Raw genomic sequence first — 17562 nt, 5'->3', positions numbered from 1 at the left:
GAACATATTAGATGGTCAGTTTATTTCTTATGGTCGTTTTTGTAACCTAAACCTGGATTTACAAATGTTTTGCATACATTTCATCTGCTTTCTTACCCTTTAGTCTTTCTGTGGTAGTTTTGAGTTTCATGGGACAAATTTAAAAAGCATACAATGTATAATATTGTGACATCTGATTTCACAGACGTTTCCCGCATAATATCTAACATTATATGAAATATTCTTATTTTAACCTGTTAATGGCACAATTTTCAAAAATTACTAGTTCACATCAAATTCTTAACTAGTTCTATATTTTTCTGCCATTTGTTTTCATGTTGATATATGATTCTTGAATGTTTTTACTTTACAAATCCAATTTTCCAAAGGAGAACAAAAGCTAAAAGTTTTAGTAGTTGTATGTCTCTTTTAAAGTGGTCTTGAAAAAGAAATACTATATTGCCGAAAATCACAAAGGGGTTCTATAGCATACACTTTATGGCTAAATTCACTTTATGTTCTGTTGTGAAGACTAAATTTATTATTGTTCATGCAGTTTACACTCAATGTTTATTTTTTTTAGCTAGGTTTATCCACACTGCTACTTTAGTTTGGATTACTATATCTCAAGTGTTTGATGTAAATCAAGAATCATTAAGCCAACAGTTTTATTGGATGGTATTTCAAAAAGACAAACAAAAGTCTGAAATATAAGACATGGGCCAGATGTTGCTCTGTTGAGTAAGTTAAGAATGCATAAGTGTAAAAATGTCAGTGGGCTTTGAAATGAGACTTTTCTCACCTCTGGATCAGAACCTGAAAATTATCATTTCTATTTTTTAATACAAGTAAAACAAATTCTTTATTGACAACAATAAAATGTCTTAAGATGATAAATATAAACTAAACTGTTATTTACAGCAGTTATTGAACTGCTTATTAATAATGAAACATGATGCCAGAAATCAAAAATAAAAGTTTAATTGTTGCTCATTTACAAAATACAAGAAATACATTTAAAAACTTTTACACTCCGAGTTGTGGTTCAACAGAAGAGCCTCCAGAGAAATGACAATAGATTATCTGAGCTGCTGGTTTGTGAATTTGTGATAACCTTGACTTTTGAGAACCAACAATTTAATCTGAAAACAAAAGCAGACTGTGAGGGTTTGGTAATTTTATCTTCACTTTAATAGACACAAAAAGTCACTTTGAAATCAACTGCAGAAGCAGAGGAATTGTTAAAAAAAAACTTTAAAGGGAGGCTTTCAACCTTATAAAACTCACTGTTTTCACCAGCAACAACTGTCAATATTAGAAAACTGTTTATAAAACACTAAACCCTGACTCAAAGGAATACTTTGACATTTTTGGAAACTCACTCTGAACATTCCCTGCTGAACGGTAAATGACAGGATGGATTCCAGTTTCATGCTGGAGTTAGCAGCTAGGTAGCTTAGCATAAAGACTGGAAACTGATGGTAACTGCTAGCCCAGCTCCAACCAAATGCAACAAAATCCCAACTTCATACCTAATTGATTAGTCTTTGTGCCATGCTAAGCTAACCTGTTTTTGGCTATAGCTGCAGAGATGTGTGTAAGAGGGTGATATTGATCCACCCAAAATGTCAAACTGTTCCTTTAAGGAATGAAACAACAACACCAACAAAAAAATCAATGCTCCAGGCTGTGGTTGTAACTGTAAATGTCTATTTTTATGGAGATCATGTTGTGTTTTAGACCTCCTGAGGACTTTATGTTGAAGGTCCTCGTATGCTGATCACAGACACCAGGGTCCCCACATAGACAGCTACACAAACGTGTGTGTTAGTCCTCCCAGGCGAAATCAAATGGTTGGAAATCATCTCTCAGCTGTTTGCAGCTTTCTTCTTCCTCCTCTCTGGTCTGTTTACACTCCTTCCAGTCAGCTCGAGTCGGGATATTCAGAACCGCCTCGCTAGCCAGAACCTCCCTGAAAAACAAAGCCGTGTCTATATCACTTCAGATGATGTCACTTAAAGTCATTCTCATTGTCATTGTAGTTCAATAGCTGACTCAACAAATTAAAAAAAAAACAAAAACATACACTTATTGAGACAAAAGTGAAAATTATGACAGAAAATTGCATTTATACACTTTAAATAAACTTTTTATGCCAAAATATTTACTTTAGAAAACGAAAATTGTGAGAAACTAAAACAAACATCTTATTCAAAGTCCCAATTAGTAAATAAGTGGAAAAATGTACTTCACCAAAACGCTGAAGCAGCAAGTTTGAGGGAAGTGGAAAGTGAAAATTCCAAAGCTAAAACATTACATTACAAATCACAGTTACAAAACAGTAAAGATAAATTTACTTTCCTGTTGAAAATCATTAGAAACTAATATTTGACATTTAAGTAAGTAAATGAAAATAAGTATAGTTATGAAATTGGAAAAGTCTGATTTTCCCAAGGGAAGGTTATGAGGTGGTTAAATACTATATTTAATCATTGTTAAATGAAAAGCATTAAACAATGGACTAAAGGACTTACAGTGATTAAACAGGAAGTCAGAAATGTTGTCAAATGTTAAAATTTTTAGGTCAAAATGTTGAACCAGTAATAAAAATTTTAAGGCAAGCGATAATTTTATATTCAAGCTAGTATTTTACTTGTAAAAACTACAGTAATACAAAATGGAAGAGTCAATTATTAAACAAAAACTCTAAATTTGTCTTCAAGAGATAATTATATATATATATATATATATATATATATATATATATATATATATATATATAAAACCTTTATTTAAGTAAATTGCTTAAAATTCTTTTTGTGGGTCAATAACACCGGGAGAAAATATAATTATGAAAAAGAAAAATCTTTCACATTTTATTAATCTAAAGTATGTCTCTTTGTGTCCCTGTAAACACTGGGTCCCCACAATGTAGCTATGCAAACACATCTTCAACAAAATGTATGAGTCAATTATGGAACAAAAAAAAATTGTTAAATTTCACTTTGTGGGTCAATAATACAAGAAGACCATGCAATTCTTAAAAAGAAAAGTCTTTAACTCTAATGTTTTAATAGATCTACACACGTGGACAAAATTGTTGGTACCCCTCAGTTAAAGAAGGAAAAACCCACAATTCTCACTGAAATCACTTGAAACTCACAAAAGTAACAATAAATAAAAATTGATTGAAAATTAAATAATCAAAATCAGCCATCACTTTTGAATTGTTGATTAACATAATTATTTAAAAAAACAAACTAATGAAATAGGGCTGGACAAAAATGATGGTACCCATAACTTAATATTTTGTTGCACAACCTTTTGAGGCAATCACTGCAATTAAACGATTTCTGTATTTGTCAATGAGCGTTCTGCAGCTGTCAACAGGTATTTTGGCCCACTCCTCATGAGCAAACAGCTCCAGTTGTCTCAGGTTTGATGGGTGTCTTCTCCAAATGGCATGTTTCAGCTCCTTCCACATATGTTCAATGGGATTCAGATCTGGGCTCATAGAAGGCCACTTTAGAATAGTCCAACGCTTTTCTCTCAGCCATTCTTGGGTGTTTTTGGCTGTGTGTTTTGGATCGTTGTCCTGTTGGAAGACCCATGACCTGCGACTGAGACCAAGCTTTCTGACACTAGGCAGCACATTTCTCTCCAGAATGCCTTGATAGTCTTCAGATTTCATCGTACCTTGCACACTTTCAAGACACCCTGTGCCAGATGCAGCAAAGCAGCCCCAAAACATTACTGAGCCTCCTCCATGTTTCACCGTAGGGACAGTGTTCTTTTCTTCGTATGCTTGGTTTTTGAGTCTATGAACATAGAGTTGATGTGCCTTACCAAAAAGCTCCAGTTTGGTCTCATCTGTCCAAAGGACATTCTCCCAGAAGCTTTGTGGCTTGTCAACATGCATTTTTGCAAATTCCAGTCTGGCTTTTTTATGAGTTTTTTTCAGCAGTGGTGTCCTCCTTGGTCGTCTCCCATGAAGTCCACTTTGGCTCAAACAACGACGAATGGTGCGATCTGACACTGATGTACCTTGGCCTTGGAGTTCACCTTTAATTTCTTTAGAGGTTGCTCTGGGCTCTTTGGATACAATTCCAATGATCCGTCTCTTCAATTTGTCATCAATTTTCCTCTTGCGGCCACGTCCAGGGAGGTTGGCTACTGTCCCGTGGGTCTTGAACTTCTGAATAATATCAGCCACTGTTGTCACAGGAACTTCAAGCTGTTTAGAGATGGTCTTATAGCCTTTACCTTTAAGATGTTTGTCTATCATTTTTTTCGGATGTCCTGGGACAATTCTCTCCTTCTCTTTCTGTTGTCCATGTTCAGTGTGGTACACACCTTTTCACCAAACAGCAGGGTGACTACTTGTCTCCCTTTAAATAGGCAGACTGACTGATTATGAGTTTGGAAACACCTGTGATGTCAATTAAATGACACACCTGAGTTAATCATGTCACTCTGGTCAAATAGTTTTCAATCTTTTATAGAGGTACCATCATTTTTGTCCAGGCCTGTTTCATTAGTTTGTTTTTTTTAAATAATTATGTTAATCAACAATTCAAAAGTAATGGCTGTTTTTGATTATTTAATTTTCAATACATTTTTATTTATTGTTACTTTTGTGAGTTTCAAGTGATTTCAGTGAGAATTGTGGGTTTTTCCTTCTTTAACTGAGGGGTACCAACAATTTTGTCCACGTGTGTAAATTATGGGATCTTTGTGTCTCTGAAAAACAGTGGGTCCCCACAACGCAGCTATACAAACACATCAGCATCCCCCTTTGGTATGTGAGTTTTTAAACTTCAGACTCTAACTGATTTACTATTTCAACATTTTCTTTGTCTTAAAGTAAATTTCTGTCTTGATTTTGTGTTCATAATTAATAGTTACTACATTATACAGAAATAAAGCTTATAATAAATAATGTAATACACAAAATACAGAAAAGATAAATATAGACAGTGAAAAAAAGAGATGCTCTCAGTTTTTGCAGCTTTCTTGGCTAAAATTATTGAATCTAATCATGTATGTTTATTTCATTTTGCTGTTTTGTTTTAACTAAGAACCTAAAGTTACACATTTATAAAATAAATTACACCCAGATTAAAGAAGTTATATATTCAGATTGCACCTTCCAAACTGAAGAGGAAAATGTTTCTTGATTCGGTAGAAGAGTTTCTCCCCCGAGTCCAACTCCACGTAGAAGTACGGTGTCCCTGGAGGGGCAATCTGGAAGCAAACATTTAACGCAGCTTTAATACTCACTGTTAGAAATCACACAGGTTTTTGTAGGAAGTTGATGCTTTTACCTGTTTGAGGTCAGTGTGTTCAGGAATCTCCATCAGCTCCATCTGCTGCTCCTGAGCCTGGACAGTAAACGCCTCCTTGATGTCCTCGGTGGTGCAGCGATCCAACGGAACCGGGACGACCTGAAAAACAAGAAAACAAAACTTCAGCACACCAGTGAGTGATCAGAATGAAACTATCTTAAATCACAATTAAGATCTGGAGTGACTGAATCACAGGTATAGTTTTAATTGCAGGCAGTGTATTATAAAGGGTATTATTGATCATTTAATGACTTATTTTGTTTAATTTTATAAATTTGCAAGTTTGGGTTTGTACGTAAAGCAAAACAAAAAAAAAGCAGAATGGACCAGACACAATTTTTAGCTGAGAAAGCTGTGGAAACTGTGAATGAGACTTGGTTTTAGGCTTTATTTTACTTTCCTGTATCTGAATGAGTGTTAAGTTATGTATTTTTGTGTATTGTGTGGACACAATGATGAAGCAGTGAGACAAAATAATGAGATATGTGAAAGCACTACCTTTCAAAGTAAAAATTAGGAGTCTTTGAAAGAAACATTTAACATAAAAACATAAAAGTCGAAATTTTTACGTTTAAACTGTCAATTATCAGATTCCATAACTAATGTCACATTTTAAAGTCAATTACAATAAAGCAATTAAAATAATTACACAACATACAACACAATTTGTTAATGGGTTAAAATGAACAAATAAATTTAACTTTAATTGTAATTTAAATGTTTGCAACACCCAAAAAAAATCCTAAAGTCCAAAAGATAAATATAATGAAACTGTAAAAAAAAACATGAGAATTTTACTTTTTAAAGTGTAGATTGTAAGAAACTTGACCCGTTAAGCTTCAGTGTACCGCCGGCGGTACACTTACTAATTTGCATAGGAATTTCAAGAATGTCCGACGGCTGCAAACACGATTATACAAACACTATACGCCGATGGAAAGCTTAGATTCTCATGAATCTGCCGGTATAAACCACTTTCAGATGCGATTACCACAGCGGGTGAGAAAAACACATTTATCCGACAAAAACGAATTTTCATCCATCCGTTCTCTATACACGGCTTCAACGCACACAGCGCGACTCACATTTCCGGGTTCATTATTACACACAGAAAAAAAGATTCCACAAAAAACGGCCATAATCCAACCTTTTACATCCAGATGACACAAGCCAGTAAACTATTTTGTCCAAAACATGTCCTGAAGTCGGTATAAAATCCTCGAATCGGTCGTTTTCAAGGAAATGCACCTCGCGATGCCCGTCCAATATTCCCCGTATTTTTCGTAATTTTTTTATTTAAAAATAGAATATTAGCGATTTTTTGTACTGAAAACGGCTGGAATTGACTGAAGCTTAAAGGGTTAAACAAATATTACAATTTAAGTAAAATAATAACAACAGGAGGTCAGAAACGATCCTGAGTCAAAAATGATCACATAAGTCAATTAAATAGTTTTTGTGGGTCAAAAATTACGATTTATATTTACTAAGACAAAATTATGAGATAACTGTAACTAATAAAGTCAAATTCCTTCTGTGTGCATAGTCTTCATCCAGAAGTTGAAATTTCATGCTTCTGTTGTCTCAAAAACTCCTTTAAGTGATGTTCAGCAGCTTTCTGGTGAATACTGGCGTTTTATTTATATTAAGCTGCATCAGAATATTAATAATTCACCACACTGTGCAGTAAAACCATCAAGTTTTCCTGCTTTTGTACCTGCAGTTGCAGGTGTTGACTCCTGTAGTTCCTCTCGAACAGAACACATCGCTGGCCTTTGCTCTTGTAGAAGCTCCTCATCGCTGACTTGTACTTTTCCATCTCCTCGACCACCTCGGAGCCCAGATCCACCACCGACTGGTAGTGACCGATGGGGAGGATCAGGACATGGAGGGGAGTCAGACCTCCTTTAGCCAGAGCCAGGTAACACTGGAAGACACATACAACACGGTCAATAGTCTTATAGAGATGATGAACAGAGTTGTGGCAAACATCTTTATAGTCGTGTGAAACATCCTTATAGAAATGATGTACAGGAGGTCCTCGACTTATGCTGGAGTTCAGTTCCTACAGACTGATGTAAGTCGATTTTCACTGTAAGTCGGAACTCCAGAGAAAATGCAAACAAAGCCGTTACATGCATCACAATATTGATCAGTTCTTCATAAAAGTCACGAATAACGACTTTCATGCATGTATAAGTCATTTTACAAGAAGATAACAGAATATGTTGTACTGTTTTTACAACTTGACCTAAAAATGCCGATGTCCGTTGGTGTTTAGCCCTGTTCTGAGCGCTTTATTAAATCTAATTTCACTTCCATGGTGTGTTGCCCTAAAGACACAATGTTGTCATTTCCTGTCCATTATTTTGATGTTTAGTTTTTCTACACATATGTACTTTTCTGGATGCACGGCTCTCTACTTTCTAAACACCACAGAGTCAATGTCATAAGTAATTAACTTCATTTTAGGACTTACTGGTTTAATTAAAAGGATTTATTTACATGTATTTCTGTTCTTTTATTCTGTTTTTGTGGCAGTTTTCACTCTGTAATGTGTATCAAGAGCCACAGTAAACAAGTCAAGTTTGCTACAACTCATGATTCATTTTGCAAGCACGAGTTTAACTAGTTGGATGAAGATGGCTTTCCTTTTCTTTGAAGCGCTGCCATCAGAAGAGTCTGACTTACACTAGGGAGCCATAATGAAGGGCAAATAAGTAGCGAATGTTGCACAATTCAAGGTGGCGTACAACCAGAGAATGTAAACAAAGCCGTCTTATAGCGCTGCGTAACGATGTGCTCGCCAACTAGTTCCACATAACCAGTTCAAATGTAACAACGAAACGCCGTAAGTCGAGGACGCCGTAAACCAAGGACCCCATGTACAGAGTCGTGTGAAACATCTTTATAGAAATGATGTCCAGGGTAATGTGAAAAATTAGTAGAGGTTATAAAAAAGTAAACAGCAGAACCTTTATTACTCAGTTACAGACGTGTATATTTCATCTGCTTGGTATAAACTCACATGATCTCCTATGCTGATGACCAGCTGTTTCTCCACCTGAGGACTGGCCAGACAGAACCAGCAGGGACCAGTGGGCTGAGCTGCAACACAAGAAAAACACACAAAATTATTAAATCACAACACTGTTAGTTTACATTTTAATCACTGAAACATACAGTAAAGATTTTGTACAAATAGATTCAAAAACTTAATCATTTTGTACCAACATTATCTGTTTTAATTTGGCTGGTTTTGTTGTATAATTATATGTGAACCAACATGGTGACAGAAAACATTAAAAAACTTATCAAATATGCTACTATAATGCAGGTAATTATATACTGTTTCAACAAATGAAAATTTTAAGACACCAAGTCCTTTTTTTAACATTTTAAGTGACTAAAATCTGTCAGAACTTGTACTTTTTAGATTAAAATGCTGAAGCAGTAATTAACTAATTATGACAGAGGTAAAAAAAAAAACTTCTAAAGTCAATGAAATACTAAAAACAGATTTAATCACCAACTATTTTGATAACTGAGTCATTCTTGTGAAGAACAGCAGCTTCTTAAATGTGAAAAGTTTCTGGTTTCTTTAGTTGTTTATGGCAGTAAACTACCTTTGGGTTGTGATGAAGCGCTAATCATCTTACTGTTTTTCTGACATTTCATAGACCAAACAACTAATTGATTATTTAGGAAAATATCAGAAAATGAATAGAATGGTTAGATGCAGCCCAACTTTTAATTTGTTCCGTACCTGTGACCTGCTTTAAGTCAAATTTCCTTTGGGATGTACATGTAACGTTGAAGTTTAACTCTCCCCCTGGGGAGGGTTTTAGCTTCCTTTTTGAGTTAATTAATGATCATTCTCTTCCCAGTGAATCAGTTAAATTCCTGTGATATTAACACAATAAAATAGAAACTGTTGTTTTGCAGACTGGCTGGACTCACGGTGTTTTCGTGGCTGTTTTTGTTGCCACTGTTGGTGTCTGTCTCCATCTGAAGGTCTCTTCCTGCCGCGACCTCGATTAGCTCCGCCCTGCTTGTTGCCGAGGTCGAAGAAGAACTGATGGGCCGGCTCCTGAACAGACGACAGCACATTTGTCGCATTTAAAACCTCAAAGGTACATCTAAAATCAAGTTAACTAGTTAACTTATTGATCCAGTAGCTTTGATTTTCCTTTCAGTCTCTCGTCGTCTCTGGTTTGTGTCATTTTGTTTTGCTTTGATGCTTTCTGTGCTGTTTTGTGTGTCTTTTGGCAGTTTTAACTCCACCCACTATAGATACTGAACTACTTCCCTGTTTCCAGCCTCTCCAGACTTTTTCTCTCTACTCTGTTCATCATCAGTAGAAAGATGTTTCACCATGCTGAATGTGTCTCCAACAACTTGCTCCTCTGTTCACTATTTCTGAGCCATGCTGCATTTTTTTTTTTTTTGGTCTAGTATGTTTTATCTTCATTTCAGTCCAAAATTGTTCAAAATTATTTGAAACTTGTTCAGAACAACTTAAAACTTGTCTAAAATAACTTCAAACTATTCCAAAGTCATAAAAAAATAATTGGAATTGACTGAAAATCTCTATAACGTACCAAAAAAGTCACAAATTACTTTAAACTAGCTAAAAATGACTCGAGGTATGTGCAATGTGAGACTTTTTGTGAGTCTGTATGGACAATTTGAGTAATTTTGGAGAATTTTTTGTCCAGTTTTGAAATTCTGTTCATCAGTAGAAAGATGTTTCACCATGTTGAACGTATCTCCAACAACTTGCTCCTCTGTTCACTGTTTCTGATCCATGCTGCATTTATTTTACTGATCCTGCAAATCTGATTTTTTGTCCAATGTCTGTTGATCACATGTGAGTCACTCATGGTTTCATAGCTGCACAGAAGATCTCAGAATTTTTTGATTTGTACAGAATCTAGTGCAAACTGTTTATTTTAGGCAATTTTTAAAGCTTAGATTTTGGTAATTTTCCCCAAGAAAAGTTCAAAAGATCATTGGAAAGCTGATAACTCAATGTTTTTCTCTGGTCTTACAGTTTCCAGTCTGATAAATGGTTTAATTTTGACCATTTTTATTAAAGACAAGATGTCTTTCAAACCCAGCAGTGGGCTTTGGGGTTCAAAGGGTTGAGTATGACATCTGTCTGTATAATCATTCAGTGTTGTGAATCCCCACAAAGAGGCTGTAGGACCAAGTTTTAGACTCCTTCAGTTTACCTCTTCCTCTGTGGTACTAAACGCTGGCTTCTGTCTGTCCGTCTTGTCTTTGGTAGATCGTCTGTAGGGGTTTTCAGTCGTGTCCTGCGGCTGCTTCACCAGCTCTGATGGATCCATGGTCTTCATGGGGACGATGTTGAATGCGTACAGATACTACAGACACAAAGTATTACCTTTATTTTGTCTTACTGATAATTTGTAGTCAAGACAAGTTATCTTAACGCACAGGAGGATGTAAACAGTGAGCTAAATGCTGCCAGGAACCAAGTTTCCATTGAAGAAGCCCTCTGAGGAACTTTACCCCCTTAAAACCTTCTTGAAAGTGAAGGAACCATTAAGGTGAGGCTTGTAGAGTTTAAAAATATGCAACTGCAAACAAGTTTTTTAGTTCTTGCTTGTTGTGCTTCCTGTGGCTTCCTCTAGTCATGATTTTATCCAACTGTCAAGCAAATCTGTAGCAAACTTTTGCAAAAATCTTTGAAAATGAACACAAATTTGGTTTGTTTCCACTGACTGCTGTGCAGCAAATAAACTAGGCTGTGCAGTGTCGTCAGAAGATGGCGCTATAGGCAACATATCCATAACAAACACAGTGGAAGAAGCTTGAAAACGCCTTGATGAAGAAGAGGAGACAAAGAAAACTTTGGCATCTATGAGATAAAAATGCAGAGAGGTCTTCACAAATGGTCAAAAACCACTTTAAGCAAAAATTGGGGACGTTTCTTTGAATATCGCGGTTTCTATTAACGTTTTCTAATGTGTTACTTCAAAACAGTCACAAAAGAACATCATGGGAACACAGCCAATGAAGTCCACCTTAAAATATCCTTAAGACTGATAGAACACCACCGTGCAATACTTTGGATTCAGCTGTTTGTATTCTAGTTTATTGTCATTTAGAGCCTGTTTCTTTAGATTCAGATAAATCACGAAGCCGAATTAGCTGTTAGCATCTCCTGTTTGCAGTGGATTCATGCATGTACTAATAATTATCACTGGACAACTGTGAAACTGAATAAAACTTAAAAACGTGAAGATTCTCATGCAACTTCTGAGCTGTTTGTTTTTAGAGTTTATGAAATCCTCAGGAAGTTTACTTCACAGGTGTGTGTTGAGATTTTAAATCCTGACTGAAGAAAAGTGACATTTTTGGGAACAAATTGCTGCACACAGGTTAAAATTTAGGCTTCTTATTTTTTTGTTTTTTTGCCAAATAGCTGCTTTGACTCATGTTCAATCAAAAATTCTTTGTCACACAGGAGAAACTCACCTTCTTCTTGGTGGGGTTGTTGACGGTTGCCAGGGCGATGAAGCGGCTGACGTGTTGAGCGTTTTCCTGGAGAACGACGTGATTTCTGAAGACAGGAACACATGTACAGTACTGTTAACACACAATGCAATACGGAAGGACCTCTATAAGGCCAGTCGCTGTTTTGTTCGACTTTTCCGGAATCTTAACAACAGACATGGAGAAAGCAAAGTTTTCCTGATTTATGGAGAGAGTTAATGGGAAATAAAGCAGGTTAAAATAAGGCAGACATATTCTTTATATATTTATAATTTTTAAAGTTAAACTGCTAAAAACAACATGCAGCTCAGTTTTTGGTCTACGTCTGTGTTCTACTACCATTTCTCGTGTACTTGGTCGCTGTAAGCTAGATTCTCGAACTGCTTAAATATTTGCCACATTTACACCACTGTAAACAAGACGTTATCCCTCAGATCCTTTCAAAACACCAAAATTACACCAAATGGCACCAAAAAACAGAAGAATCATTGAATTTTCCTACCATTAGACCCTGAACTAATCGTGTAACGTGGAGTTCCATTGGAAAAATGCCTCAAATCTAAGCATAAAATCGGGATATTTCATAAAAATTGATTCATTCAGAATGATTCTACATGCTTGATCAAAACATTATCAAAAAACTAACAGCTTGCATGAAAAAAAATTCTGTAAGAAACAAAAAATTCTGCAATCCAAAGAGCTACCGAGAAGCTATTAATAACTTAACTGTGACCAGTGGCAAGATGACAAAAATTTTGAGTTCCTGGGTTGAACTGCAGGTAGTTCAGTCAGCAAGATGTTAGAAGATACATTCAGCATGGTGAAACATCTCTCTACTGCTGACGTGGAAAGTAGTGTGAAAAAGTTTTCAGAGGCTGGAAACATGTAAATAGTTAATTATCTGTAGTATGTGGAACTTCCATTGTTCCAGTGTTGGTAGTCTGTGGACACTTGGAAAACTACTGGACATGCTGATTCCTGATTTGTTTTCAATTTCTATAATGTGATTAATCAGAGAAATTCAACTTTCATTATTTTTATATTGTTTTATGGCATTCTAACTGTGTCAAACTGCACAGAAGACATTTCTGAGTTCTCTTTCCTTCTAGTCATGGTTGTTCTGTTTCCATAGAGCTGCAGGACTTTATACTGCAATGAAAAATGGGTCTATAGTGAAGAAAAATGTAACAAAAAATGCCCAGAAACTTATTGGAGTTCTTGGTTTCTCTGTCTGAGCTCTGCATACCTTCATTTCTCTCTCTGAACTCTTCCTCCATCTCCCCTCTGGGATGTTCTTCCTCCTCTCTTCTTTTAGGCTGGGAAAAGCTGGTGATGGTTCCTTTTCTCTTCATTCTTTAATGTCTCCTACCAGAATCACACTGACTGAACTCTGTTTTTCCTTTGATAATCTACATTATAAACTATGATACAATCTGATGTGCACTATTTAAAGCTCAAAGAGGTTCTTAACATCCATCCATCCATTCTCTATACACCGCTTTATCCTCACCAGGGTCGCAGGGGGTGCTGGAGCCTATCTCAGCTGACTCGGGTGAAGGCAGGGGACACCCTGGACAGGTCTCCAGTCTGTCACAGGGCGGTTTCCTAACATGTAAAGTTTTCTGAACTACAAACTAAATGACATGACTGTACTATGATGAAACACAACAGTGTTGGTGTTATTATGACTTTGACACCAAATTTATAAAAACCAGCACTAAACAAGCAGGAGGTAGTTCTCAAACAGTGCATGGAAACCTGCTGTGACTGGGGCTTTAGTTACACTTTAAAGTCTTCATGAATGTGTGATTTATTTTGACTAACAGTCTGTTGTCAGAACCACAGGTTGTAATTAACAAAAATAAAAACAAAACCTACCACAGACGATCCCCCCACCATCGTCCTGTGGCTGTTCTCTAACGTTAGCTAGCTACATAAGGGAAAATTACCAAGGCCCAGGCTCACTGGAAACCGTGGCTCGTCTCGCAAGCAAACACTTTATGTGAACTTAGACAGTATCAGTGTTTAATACATTGTGTACAGTTATATTACCGTGTGGTCTAACCCACTCTAACTGGTGTCCAACTTTAACATTTTGCTGGCCACGCCGAAGTCCAACTGTGGTCAACATGAGTGAGGACTAAGAGCTGTAGCAGCATAGACTGTACGGTATGTTATGTCTACATGGTGCATTCAAAAGCACTCGGACATCAGAGTTTCACTCGTTCTTCGTCTTTTCTGGACTTTCGCTCTTTACGGCCGGCCACAAACTTTCATATACATATTTCTGAATTAGACTGTTCAGGACTGGGGTGGCAAGGCATTCTCTAGGGGTGGTAGTTGCCACCCTATGCCACCCCAGTAGATCCGCCCCTGCTTCACCAGCATCCCTCTGTCGTCTCACCTATATGGGAGTCTTTCATAGTGAGCGCCCTCTAGTGCAGCGAAGTGGTATCGTGGCTTCAGTTTGTCGGCGAGGCTGGCGACGGAGCTGCTTCCACATGACTTTGTGTTCACATCCTGTAACAGAGACGCAAAGAAACAGTTTCCTTTTTTAGCCAATGCAGTATAAACTAAATGGAACTGATTCAGTCTTTTCAGATCTTTGTCCATCCAGCAGTTTTAAGTTTATCGGTAGGAGTAGTGAACGTTGTGTTACCGGGTTGTTTCCGTAGTTCCAGACTCCTCGGGGCCACTGTGATGTCAGCAGGATGTCGACGCCTCTGAACTTGGAGTTGTTGATCAGCGGAGTTACGAGCGCCGACAGATCTTTAGAGGTGAAGCAGTGAGATGGAGCCGGTTCCTGAAGAGCCTCCTGACCGCTGACGTAGGCGATCTGTAGCCCCGACACACCAGTAAACACACCACGACGACCTGGATAGTACACGGACGAGTGCATCACATCCCTACCATACAAACCAAAGCTGTGGGTACACCTCCCTTTAAGTCTACCATCACATAAGATGTTCCAAAACTTTGGTTCCTTGTTTCCTTTATGACTCGGGATGTCCCCAGGATCAAGGCCAGGGCCGATCCAGGCAATCATATGGACCTAAGCCCGATCATTTGTTTACATCCTCTGTAACACAGCTGTCTTAAATCAGAGTTATTTTCTTCATAAATTCAGCATTATCAATCAATAGGTGCTTAATTTAATATACGAACAAGGCACCTTGGACATATGTTCTGTGTGGACATTACCGTTTTATGCTACAGAGACATGATATGACCACGTTCTTTCTTGTGGTGTTGTGGCTTCATGTTTGTAATTGTGTAAAGCTCACAGGTTATGGAGCAACCAGGGAAACAACATAGTCTCCCAGAGTATGTCTTTGAGACAGTGCTTCTCCTCACAGTCTTATTTAATTTCATTTTATTCAGACTTTAGTTAAAAGGGTGAGCCTCACTAAGACTAAAATCTCCTTTGGAAAGAGATCTGGTCAAGATAGCAGCATAGACAAAACACACAGAGCGCCAGTCATGCACTAAATCCAGCTTAAGTTTGTGGAGGATAAAATGTAGAACAAAAACGGACAAATAAACCAATTTGAAGTCTCCAACAGCACATACTACGTCACAGACATATCTGAGATTATTTTTAGGTAATTACATGGTAACTTCCTCCACATAATAATGTACCTGCGTATACTCATTGCTACACCTCTTCTTACCCAGATACGTGATGTTTTCGGCCAGTTCGCAGCCGTCAGCGTTGGTAAAATTCTTCACCGTCTCCTGACTCGCTGCTCCGAGGATGTAAGTGTGGATGGGAGCTGAGGAGGGACAAAAGACAGTTTTTTTTATACAGAAGAACAAACTTTTATTTTGTGTTACATCTGCCATCCATGTTTCACCACAGGGGGGCGCTGCTGCTGTATTAATAACTTATTTTGTCTATTTTTAAAACCATAAATTGTTGGAACGGGGCCCCCCTGTGGTCACACTTTGTAACAGGCACAGAATATTGTGTAATACCAGTAAATGTGTTACTAAATATAAGTAGAAATACACAACATCTGCCCTCATGTAACTACGAGGTCCTAAAACAGTTCCTGGGAGTGTTATCGTGGTAGAAACAGGTAGTTTTCCAGACGCTTGCACCTTTCTTGGCTCCAGTTTTGTACTGCTGCCACTCGGCTTCGGCCTCAGGCGTCGTTCCAAAAAACTCTCCAACACACAACAGCAGCTGCAAGACAACAAACAACAAAGCACCGATAACCAACAACTATTGGAATGAACGTATCAAAAGCCTAATTATGATACATGGGTTGTTTTCTGTCTCACATCAAATTGTCCCGTCTTCTTCTGGATGGTCTGGACTCGATTGAACAGAGCGTTGAGTCGGCCTTCCACATCCCCACACGCCAACCTGCAAACAGACATACATTTTAACAGTGTATAAGTTAAAATAGGTCCTTTAAATAACTATATAATCATTCTACTCCTCATAAATTAACATAATGTTCCTTTTAAGGCACTTTGAAATGACTTTGGGATAGTTTCAGTTTGATAAAGTGCCAAACAAGTGTGTTTACATGAGTAGTATGTGAAAAAAATCTACAAAAATAATAAACAAATTCATACTTTATCTCATTAAAGTAAAATTACTGTATTTAAATTTAAAGAATGTATGATGAACTTTCCATTCCTAATTACTAACATGGATTATAGAGTTTTATCACACCTTAGATTTTTATAAATGAGCAACAAAACCTTAAACGGTACAAACTGTAAATGAGGTTCAACACGTGGCAAAGTGAAATTCACTTAAATGATCTACATTTTAAATGAGGTTCAGCATCTTGAAGATTAAAATTAACATATTTTAGTAGGAATCAGGTATGCCAATGTTTTAATTTTTAATCAGTATCACTGATTATGCTTCTAAATCCCCTCTTCTGGTTTTAATGAATACGAATAATACAAACTAAACCTGAAATCCTGCACATCTAAATGAAGTTAAACGTGAGGCAATTCTCTTACAAATAAAATATTTTGGTGAAGTCTATGCAGGCCGAATTTTTCATTACCAATTACTGATATCGATTATTCATCCAAATGACTTCTAATTACGTATGTAAAGGTGTAAATGAGTAATAAAACCTTAAATTGCGTAAATTGCGGACGAGGTTTGAGCCAGGATTTGAACGAAGTTTCGCTTGGATTAAAAGTATTTAGGTGGACTAGATGCTTGCCGATTTTCTTATTCCCATTTACTTATATCGATTATTTATCTATTTCACACATCTATAATGAAAATAAATGTCTATTGACTAACGCAACGTTAAATTGTCTAAATTTTGAAGAATCGTGACGTTTTGCATGAAATTAATTGGGAAAACGTGGAGGAATCGGAACAACTTCAATCTACAGAGATTTAAACGTGATTTTAAATGTTTTATTTCTAATCAATGATGTTTTAAAAAGCCTTTAATGGACGTTTCTAACCAAACAGTGAATCCTAACAGACCTTCAGTCACAACAAGATTAAAACACACGAAATAAAAAAAACCTAAATTAAACGTTTTAACAACAACAAACGACGTCAGACGTTATTTAAGTATTTCTGATTATAAACTCACACTCTGAGCGGCTGTTCTCCCATCTCTCTGTTTTTTTCTTTAATGAGCTGAAAATTATTATTTTTTTGGATTTTAGCAGCTTCAATGTTCAGTCCGTCGCTAATAGCAGTCCGGCCGAAACAGCAGCGGAACCT

General features: G+C 36.9%; 1 protein-coding gene across 1 annotated transcript; it reads right to left on the bottom strand.

Annotated features, from left to right (window-relative positions):
* Positions 1-944: 944 nt before the first annotated feature.
* Positions 945-17562, bottom strand: cwf19l1 (CWF19 like cell cycle control factor 1). The gene is made up of 14 exons (XM_022210562.2): positions 17429-17562; positions 16131-16215; positions 15948-16032; positions 15518-15619; positions 14506-14720; positions 14251-14366; positions 11829-11913; positions 10559-10711; positions 9285-9414; positions 8353-8432; positions 7042-7251; positions 5304-5423; positions 5126-5223; positions 945-1951 (listed from the first exon to the last, which is right to left on the bottom strand). The coding sequence occupies exons 1-14, from the start codon at positions 17449-17451 to the stop codon at positions 1807-1809; spliced, it is 1647 nt and encodes a 548-aa protein (XP_022066254.1). The 5' UTR covers positions 17452-17562; the 3' UTR covers positions 945-1806.

Source organism: Acanthochromis polyacanthus, chromosome 1 (genome assembly GCF_021347895.1).
Source record: "Acanthochromis polyacanthus isolate Apoly-LR-REF ecotype Palm Island chromosome 1, KAUST_Apoly_ChrSc, whole genome shotgun sequence".
NCBI classification, from domain to species: Eukaryota; Metazoa; Chordata; class Actinopteri; family Pomacentridae; genus Acanthochromis; species Acanthochromis polyacanthus.
The sequence above is the reverse complement of the archived record's forward strand: the minus strand, read 5'-3'. Positions and strand labels throughout refer to the sequence as shown.